Raw genomic sequence first — 10,585 nt, 5'->3', positions numbered from 1 at the left:
GCTTTGCCTTTTGTTACTAAAGGCTAATGCATAGATATAAAGGCTTATCTTGGCTTCAAGCATATATGAGCATCAAAGTTTTTCTTACATTAGCTAACTTTGTATTGAGGATATCGGTACCGATAATAATCACTGATTAGCTCGTTGATGATAGATAGAGAGCTGCGCATCGTTCTAAGTTAGCTACAACGCCATCCATAGTTCCGTCGAAGTTGGGGCGAATTAACGGTTATTTCATTACTTCACCATATCCACCAGTTAGCTAAAAACAGCCTATCTGATCAGTTTTCAAAATGGACGATAAAGTCTTTACAAAAGAATTAGACCAATGGGTCGAGCAACTGAATGAATGCAAGCAACTGTCGGAGAATCAAGTGAGAACGCTCTGCGAAAAGGTAAGCACATCCAACTGAGTGCGTTTCTTCAACGCTAGCTTCTCACGGATAACTAGCGGACGTGTACAATTTGTATGTCAGATAGCTAGCTACCTCTCCCTGACCGAGTTTGCAGTCCAAACACTAAAAGACACACCCTATCCCCTCAGCCCTCAAATTAAGTGGACACTTCTGATGACGTATCATGACGTCTGACGAATATACACTTGCAGGGCGAGGGAGAAAGGAATGATTTTTAAATGCACCGCCCTTGCCCAGAAATGTGTCACTTGTTCATCCCGCGATGATTGTGTGGATATGGATATCTACTCATATGGGGAATTTCTTGATAAGTTTAAAATGCCAATAACCCCAAAAGAGTATGCAATTGTTTTTGATGCGATTCCAAGGGGGGTTGTAATTTCTTTTAAATTCCTCTGTGGTTGATGTAAGTAACATAGATTTACATGAAAATATATTCATTGGCAATATTAACATCAAAGATAAATGTAGTAATAAACAGATTAGGAATATTGTTTGTGATACTACAATTCCCTAAGCAAGATTCTTTTGGTCAGATATCTATGGTGATATACAAATGGGGGAAAGCATGGCAAATTGCTAACAAATATTGTATCAGTAACAAAGTAAAGGAAGTTTCATTTAAAATATTACACAGAATTTATCCTGTGAAACATGTTTTGGAAAGATTCAAGCTAAATATTGACTATATCTGTGATTTCTGTGGAATGGAGAAGGAGACCATTTTGCATTTGATTTTTGCCTGTATTTATAGTAGAATGTTTTGGATTGACATACAGAATTTTGTTACAAATAAATAGGACCGATTTATACTATTTAATTGTTTTGATATAATGATTTATTTCAGAAATTCTGACATGGATAAAGATGTAGTATATTTAATTCAACTGCTAATAATACTAGGCAAATTTCATATTCACAAATGCAAATGGTCTAATTTGAAACATAACGTTTTTCACTTTATAAATGAATGTAAACAATATGGCACTACTTTAACTAAAATTAAAAACAAAAAGGCAATTAAAACTTGTTGTATTATTAATGAATATGATTTGTTTGTTTAGGATTCCTGGCAATGTAAATAGTTAATGTAATCCTGTTTACATGTGACTATTCCTCGTTTGTTTGTTAATTAATTATTATAAAAATAAAAAAAGATTGTTTTCAGCCACCGTAGGTGCTTTATATGCGCTACAGTCAATTATGATTGCATGTCTACTTATATTAACTATATCATTAATATATGCCTACTGTATGATAGCTAGCAAATTAATTAGCTAACTAAAGTTAGCCTGCCTAGCTGGAACTTCAGAAGGAAAATGTTTTATTTCTACAATTTCCAAAAGATATCCAAAAAAACATATTTACTTTTTACGAGATGTGTTTTTGTCGTCATGTGCGTTAGTAGCACAATTTCTAATTATTTGCATTTGTTTTTACTTTCAATTGTATGTAGACTTCTCCATGCAACAAGTATTTGCTTTTAAGTTTTGTCAGGCTTTTCTTAGCGGTTGTGCAATTGTCACATTGTATTATGGGGAGTTTCAGGCCCCGGAGTGAACATAATTGTAATTGTACACTCGCAAACTCACCTAAAACGAGGGTGGTGGAGCTTACGTTGCAAACTTCCCTTGCATGGCTAATCATTTGTACCGCCCTCCAAGATGGTGATGGGGATTCCCCCAAGGGAATAAGTCAAGGGTAAGTGGACGAGGGTATGTCTTTTATGAGTTTGAACCGCAGCCCGAGTGTAATATCTACATGTTTCAAGCAGACCACAATAGTCCCTGTGCTCAAGAAAGCGAAGGTAACCTGCCTAACCTCCCTCTCTTTCTAAAATTATCTGCCGAAATTGTTGCAACCCCTATTACTAGCCTGTTCAACCTCTCTTTCGTATCGTCTGAGATCCCCAAAGATTGGAAAGCTGCCGCGGTCATCCCCCTCTTCAAAGGTGGAGACACTCTAGACCCAAACTGCTACAGACCTATATCTATCCTTCCCTGCCTTTCTGAGGTCTTCAAAAGCCACGTTAACAGATCACTGACCATTTCGAATCCCACCGTACCTTCTCCGCTATGCAATCTGGTTTCCGAGCTGGTCATGGGTGCACCTCAGCCACGCTCAAGGTCCTAAACGATATCATAACCGCCATCGATAAGAGACAATACTGTGCAGCTGTATTCATCGACCTGGCCAAGGCTTTTGACTCTGTCAATCACCACATTCTTATCGGCAGACTCAACAGTCTTGGTTTCTCAAATGACTGCCTCGCCTGGTTCACCAACTACTTCTCAGATAGAGCTCAGTGTGTCAAATCGGAGGGCCTGTTGTCCGGACCTCTGGCAGTCTCTATGAGGGTGCCACAGGGTTCAATTCTCGGGCCGACTCTTTTCTCTGTGTACATCAATGATGTCACTCTTGTTGCTGGTGATTCTCTGATCCACCTCTACGCAGACGACACCATTCGGTATACTTCTGGCCCTTCTTTGGACACTGTGTTAACTAACCTCCAAATGAGCTTCAATGCCATAAAACTCTCCTTCCGTGGCCTCCAACTGCTCTTAAACGCAAGTAAAACTAAATGCATGCTCTTCAACTGATCACTGCCCGCACCTTCCCACCCGTCCAGCATCACTACTTTGGACGGTACTGACTTAGAATATGTGGACAACTACAAATACCTAGGTGTCTGGTTAGACTGTAAACTCTCCTTCCAGACTCATATTAAGCATCTCCAATCCAAAATTAAATCTAGAATCGGTGTCCTATTTCGCAACAAAGCTTCCTTCACTCATGCTGACAAACATACCCTCGTAAAACTGACTATCCTGCTGATCTTTGACTTCGGCGATGTCATTTACAAAATAGCCTCCAACACTCTACTCAGACTGCATCCAATTTGCTATCACAGTGCCATCCGTTTTGTCACCAAAGCTCCATATACTACCCATCACTGTGACCTGTATGCTCACGTTGGCTGGCCCTCGCTTCATATTCGTCGCCAAACCCTCTGGCTCCAGGTCATCTTCAAGTCTTTGCTAGGTAAAGCCCCGCCTTATCTCAGCTCACTGGTCACCATAGCAGCACCCACCCGTAGCACACGCTCTAGCAGGTATACTTCACTGGTCACCCCCAAAGCCAATTCCTCCTTTGGCCGCCTTTCCTTCCAGTTCTCTGCTGCCAATGACTGGAACGAATTCCAAAAATCACTGAAGCTGGAGACTCATATCTCCCTCACTAACTTTAAGCACCAGCTGTCAGAGCAGCTCACAGATCACTGCACCTATACATAGCCCATCTGTAAATAGCCCATCCAACTACCTCATCCCCATACTGTTATTTAAATTTTTTCTCCTTTGCACCCCAGTATATCTGCTTGCACATTCATCTTCTGCACATCTATCACTCCAGTGTTTACATTGCTAAATTGTAATTATTTCGCCACTTTGGCCTATTTATTGCCTTACCTCCCTTATCTTACCTCATTTGCACACACTGTACATAGACTTTTTTTCTATTGTGTTATTGACTATGTTTGTTTATTCCATGTGTAACTCTCTCTTGGTTGTGTCGCACTGCTTTGCTTTATCTTGGCCATGTTACAGTTGTATAAGAGAACTTGTTCTCAACTAGCCTACCTGGTTAAATAAAGGTGAAATATATATTTTTTAAATAAATGACTTCCGCCCCTAGCCCTCACGTCGTTAGCAAAGAAGTTCTTTGAAAGGCTGGTCATGGCTCACATCAACACCATCATCCCGCAAACCCTAGACCCACTCCAATTTCCATGTCCCCCCCCTAGAATGCTGTTCAAACCAAACTTTGTCACATGCACCAAATACAACATGTGTGAAATGCTTACTTACAAGCCCTTAACCAACAGCGCAGTTCAAGAAAGAGTTACCAAAAATATTTGCCAATTAAACGAAAGTAAAAAAAAAATCTAAAAAAGTAACAATAAAATAACAATAACGAGGCTATATACAGGGGGTACCGGTACCAAGTCAATGTGCAGGGATTCATTGACTACAGCTCAGCGTTCGACACCATAGTGCCCACAAAGCTCATCACTAAGCTAAGGACCCTGGGACTAAATACCTCCCTCTGCAACTGGATCCTGGACTTCCTGACGGGCCGCCCCCACATGGTAAGAGTTGGCAACCACATCTGCCACGCTGATCCTCAATGCGGGGGTGCGTGCTTAGTTCCCTCCTGTACTGTACCCAAGACTGCGTGGCCAAGCACGACTCGAACACCAAGTTTGTTGACAACACAGGTAGGCCTGATCATCGACAACGATGTGACAGCCTATAGGAAGGAAGTCAGAGACCTGGCAGTGTGGTGACAGGACAACAACCTCTCCCTCAACGTGAACAAGACAAAGGAGCTGGACTACAGGAAAAGGAGGGCTTAACACGCCCCCATTAACATCAACGGGGCTGTAGTGGAGCGGGTCGAGAGTTTCAAGCTCCTTGGTGTCCACATCACCAACAAACTATCATGGTCCAAAAACACCAAGACAGTTGTGAAGAGGGCACGACAACATCTTTCCCCCCTCAGGAGACTGAAAAGATTTGGCATGGGTCCCCAGATCCTAAAAAGTTCTACAGCGGCACCGCCGAGAGCATCCTCACCGCCTGGTTTGGCATCTTAACTTCTTAACTCTTAACTTCCGGCGCCGAACAGGATGGCTGCCTCGCTTCGCGTTCCTTGGAAAATATGCAGTATTTTGTTTTTCTATGTGTTATTTCTTACATTGGTACCCCGGGTGATCTTAAGTTTCATTACATACAGCCGGGAGGAACTACTGAATATACGATTAACGTCAACTAACCACCCTTCCTACCAGGAATATGACTTTCCCGAAACGGATCCAGTGTCTTGCCTTCCACCCAATACAATGGACCTGATCCCAGCCGGCGAAGCTACACGACGCCGAAAAAGGGGCAAACGTAGCGGTCTCCTGGTCAGGCTTCGGAGACGAGCACATCGCGCTCCACTCCCTAGCATACTACTCGCCAATGTCCAGTCTCTTGAGAATAAGGTCGATGAAATCCGAGCACGGGTAACATTCGAGAGAGACATCAGGGATTGCAACGTGCTCTGCTTCACGGAAACATGGCTAACTGAAAAGACGCTAACGGAGTCGGTGCAGCCAGCTGGTTTCTTCACGCATCGCGCAGACAGAAACATACATCTTTCTGGTAAGAAGAGGGGCGGGGGGGTATGCCTCATGATTAACGAGACGTGGTGTGACCATCATAACAACACTCAGGAACTAAAGTCATTCTGTTCACCTGATCTAGAACTCCTCACAATCAAATGTAGACCGCATTATCTACCAAGGGAATTCACTTCGGTCATAATCACAGCCGTATATATTCCCCCCCAAGCAGACACATCGATGGCCCTGAACGAACTCTATCTGACTCTCTGTAAACTGGAAACCACACACCCTGAGGCTGCATTCATCGTAGCTGGGGATTTTAACAAGGCTAATCTAAAAACAAAACTCCCTAAATTCTATCAGCACATCGATTGTCCGACCAGGGCTGGCAGAACTCTGGACCATTGTTATACTAACTTCCGCGACGCATATAAGGCCCTCCCCCGCCCTCCTTTCGGAAAAGCTGACCACGACTCCATTTTGTTGATTCCAGCCTACAAACAGAAATTAAAACTACAAGCTCCCGCGCTCAGGTCTGTTCAACGCTGGTCCGACCAATCTGAATCCACGCTTCAAGACTGCTTTGATCACGCGGATTGGAATATGTTCCGCACGGCGTCCAACAACAACAATGATGAATATGCAGATTCGGTGAGCGAGTTCATTAGGAAGTGCATTGACGATGTCGTACCCAGAGCAACGATTAAAACATTCCCAAACCAGAAACCGTGGATTAACGGCAGCATTCGCGTGAAACTGAAAGCGCGAACCACTGCTTTTAACCAGGGCAAGGTGACCGGAAACATGACCGAATACACACAGTGTAGCTATTCTCTCCGCAAGGCTATCAAACAGGCTAAGTCCCAGTACAGAGACAAAATTGAATCGCAATTCAACAGCTCAGACACAAGGGGTATGTGGCAGGGTCTACAGTCTATCACGGATTACAAAAAGAAAAGCAGCCCCGTCGCGGATCAGGATGTCTTGCTCCCAGACAGGCTAAATACCTTTTTTGCCCGCTTTGAGGATAATACAGTGCCACTGACACGGCCCACTACCAAAACCTGCGGGCTCTCCTTCACTGCAGCCGAGGTGAGTAAAACATTTAAACGTGTTAACCCTCGCAAGGCTGCAGGCCCAGACGGCATTCCCAGCCGCGTCCTCAGAGCATGCGCAGACCAGCTGGCTGGTGTGTTTACGGACATATTCAATCAATCCTTAGCCCAGTCTGCTGTTCCCACATGCTTCAAGAGGGCCACCATTGTTCCTGTTCCCAAGAAAGCTAAGGTAACTGAGCTAAACGACTACCGCCCCGTAGCACTCACTTCCGTCATCATGAAGTGCTTTGAGAGACTAGTCAAGGACCATATCACCTCCACCCTACCGAACACCCTAGACCCACTCCAATTTGCTTACCGACCCAATAGGTCCACAGACGACGCAATCGCAACCACACTGCACACTGCCCTAACCCATCTGGACAAGAGGAATACCTATGTGAGAATGCTGTTCATCGACTACAGCTCAGCATTCAACACCATAGTACCCTCCAAACTCGTCATCAAGCTCGAGACCCTGGGCCTCGACCCCGCCCTGTGCAACTGGGTCCTGGACTTCCTGACGGGCCGCCCCCAGGTGGTGAGGGTAGGTAACAACATCTCCACCCCGCTGATCCTCAACACTGGGGCCCCACAAGGGTGCGTTCTGAGCCCTCTCCTGTACTCCCTGTTCACCCACGACTGCGTGGCCATGCACGCCTCCAACTCAATCATCAAGTTTGCGGACGACACTACAGTGGTAGGCTTGATTACCAACAACGACGAGGCGGCCTACAGGGAGGAGGTGAGGGCCCTCGGAGTGTGGTGTCAGGAAAATAACCTCACACTCAACGTCAACAAAACAAAGGAGATGATTGTGGACTTCAGGAAACAGCAGAGGGAGCTCCCCCCTATCCACATCGACGGGTCAGTAGTGGAGAAGGTGGAAAGTTTTAAGTTCCTCGGTGTACACATCACGGACAAACTGAATTGGTCCACCCACACAGACAGCGTTGTGAAGAAGGCGCAGCAGCGCCTCTTCAACCTCAGGAGGCTGAAGAAATTCGGCTTGTCACCAAAAGCACTCACAAACTTCTACAGATGCACAATCGAGAGCATCCTGTCGGGCTGTATCACCGCCTGGTACGGCAACTGCTCCGCACACAACCGTAAGGCTCTCCAGAGGGTAGTGAGGTCGGCAGAACGCATCACCCGGGGCAAACTACCTGCCCTCCAGGACACCTACACCACCCGATGTCACAGGAAGGCCATAAAGATCATCAAGGACAACAACCACCCAAGCCACTGCCTGTTCACCCCGCTATCATCCAGAAGGCGAGGTCAGTACAGGTGCATCCAAGCAGGGACCGAGAGACTGAAAAACAGCTTCTATCTCAAGGCCATCAGACTGTTAAACAGCCACCACTAACATTTAGCGGCCGCTGCCAACAAACTGACTCAGCTCCAGCCACCTTAAAAATGGGAATTGATGGAAATTATGTAAAAATGTACCACCAGCCACTTTAAACAATGCCACCTAATATAATGTTTACATACCCTACATTACACATCTCTTATGTATATGTATATACTGTACTCTATATCATCTACTGCATCTTGCCATCTTATGTAATACATGGACCACTAGCCACTTTAAACTATGCCACTTTATGTTTACATACCCTACAGTACTCATCTCATAGGTATATACCGTACTCTATACCATCTACTGCACCTTGCCTATGCCGTCTGTACCATCACTCATTCATATATCTTTATGTACATATTCTTTATCCCTTTACACTTGCGTGTATAAGGTAGTAGTTGCGGAATTGTTAGGTTAGATTACTTGTTGTTATTACTGCATTGTCGGAACTAGAAGCACAAGCATTTCGCTACACATGGTTAGCAGATGTTAATGCGAGTGTATGTGACTAATAAATTTGATTTGATCTGCTCGGTATCCGACCTTAAGACGCTACAGAGGGCAGTGCGTACGTTATTTAAAAAAATAAATAATAATAATTCCCTGCTGCTACTCGCTGTTTATTATTTACATTTAAGTCATTTAGCAGACGCTCTTATCCAGAGCGACTTACAAATTGGTGCATTCACCTTATGATATCCAGTGGAACAACCACTTTACAATAGTGCATCTAACTCTTTTAAGGGGGGGGGGGGGGGGGGGTTAGAAGGATTACTTTATCCTATCCTAGGTATTCCTTAAAGAGGTGGGGTTTCAGGTGTCTCCGGAAGGTGGTGATTGACTCCGCTGACCTGGCGTCGTGAGGGAGTTTGTTCCACCATTGGGGTGCCAGAGCAGCGAACAGTTTTGACTGGGCTGAGCGGGAACTGTACTTCCTCAGAGGTAGGGAGGCGAGCAGGCCAGAGGTGGATGAACGCAGTGCCCTTGTTTGGGTGTAGGGCCTGATCAGAGCCTGAAGGTACGGAGGTGCCGTTCCCCTCACAGCTCCGTAGGCAAGCACCATGGTCTTGTAGCGGATGCGAGCTTCAACTGGAAGCCAGTGGAGAGAGCGGAGGAGCGGGGTGACGTGAGAGAACTTGGGAAAGTTGAACACCAGACGGGCTGCGGCGTTCTGGATGAGTTGTAGGGGTTTAATGGCACAGGCAGGGAGCCCAGCCAACAGCGAGTTGCAGTAATCCAGACGGGAGATGACAAGTGCCTGGATTAGGACCTGCGCCGCTTCCTGCGTGAGGCAGGGTCGTACTCTGCGAATGTTGTAGAGCATGAACCTACAGGAACGGGTCACCGCCTTGATGTTAGTTGAGAACGACAGGGTGTTGTCCAGGATCACGCCAAGGTTCTTAGCACTCTGGGAGGAGGACACAATGGAGTTGTCAACCGTGATGGCGAGATCATGGAACGGGCAGTCCTTCCCCGGGAGGAAGAGCAGCTCCGTCTTGCCGAGGTTCAGCTTGAGGTGGTGATCCGTCATCCACACTGATATGTCTGCCAGACATGCAGAGATGCGATTCACCACCTGGTTATCAGAAGGGGGAAAGGAGAAGATTAATTGTGTGTCGTCTGCATAGCAATGATAGGAGAGACCATGTGAGGATATGACAGAGCCAAGTGACTTGGTGTATAGCGAGAATAGGAGAGGGCCTAGAACAGAGCCCTGGGGGTTATATTATATAAGCATAGTCACTCTACCCCTACCTACTAACCTGTACCCCCGCACATTGACTCGGTACTGGTACCCCCTGTATATAGCCTCATTATTATTATTATTTTGTGTTACATAGAATCTCACCTCGTCTCACCTCGTCAACAGCCAGTGAAACTGCAGGCCGCCAAATTCAAAACAACAGAAATCCCATAATTAAAATTCCTCAAACATACAAGTATTTTACACCATTTTAAAGATACACTTGTTGTAAATCCAGCCACAGTGTCCGATTTCAAAAAGGCTTTACGACGAAAGCACACCAAACGATTATGTTAAGTCAGAGCCAAGTCACAGAAAAACACAGCCATTTTTTCCAGCCAGAGAGGAGTCACAAAAAGCAGAAATAGAGATAAAATGAATCACTAACCTTTGATCTTCATCAGATGACACTCATAGGGCTTCATGTTACACAATACATGCATGTTTTGTTCGGTAAAGTTCATATTTATATCAAACAATCTGAGTTTACATTGGCGCATTACGTTCAGTAATGTTTTGCCTCCAAAACATCCGGTGATTTTGCAGAGAGCCACATCAATTTACAGAAATACTCATATTAAACATTGCTAAAAGATACAACTGTTATGCATGGTTTTTTAGATCCACATCTCCTTAATGCAACCGCTGTGTCAGATTTCAAAAAAACTTTGCGGATAAAGCACACCATGCAATAATCTGAGTACCTTGCTCAGAGACCAACACAACCCAAACTGATATCTGCCATGTTGTGTAGTCAACAGAAGTCAGAAATAGCATTATAAATAGTCACTTACC

At 45.0% G+C, this 10,585-nt stretch overlaps 1 protein-coding gene across 1 annotated transcript in view; it reads left to right on the top strand.

Moving 5' to 3' along the window:
- Window positions 1–93: 93 nt before the first annotated feature.
- Window positions 94–10,585, top strand: part of LOC139551715 (serine/threonine-protein phosphatase 2A catalytic subunit beta isoform) — a 31,880-nt gene continuing 21,388 nt past the window's right edge. The window contains exon 1 of the mRNA XM_071362989.1: window positions 94–395. Coding sequence (XP_071219090.1) covers window positions 294–395 — 102 coding nt within the window. The 5' untranslated portion in view covers window positions 94–293. The remainder of the gene's footprint in view (window positions 396–10,585) is intronic.

This window comes from Salvelinus alpinus, chromosome 24 (assembly GCF_045679555.1).
Source record: "Salvelinus alpinus chromosome 24, SLU_Salpinus.1, whole genome shotgun sequence".
In the NCBI taxonomy this organism is placed as follows: domain Eukaryota; kingdom Metazoa; phylum Chordata; class Actinopteri; order Salmoniformes; family Salmonidae; genus Salvelinus; species Salvelinus alpinus.
Note: the sequence above shows the minus strand (reverse complement) of the source record. Positions and strands in the feature narration are given on the sequence as shown.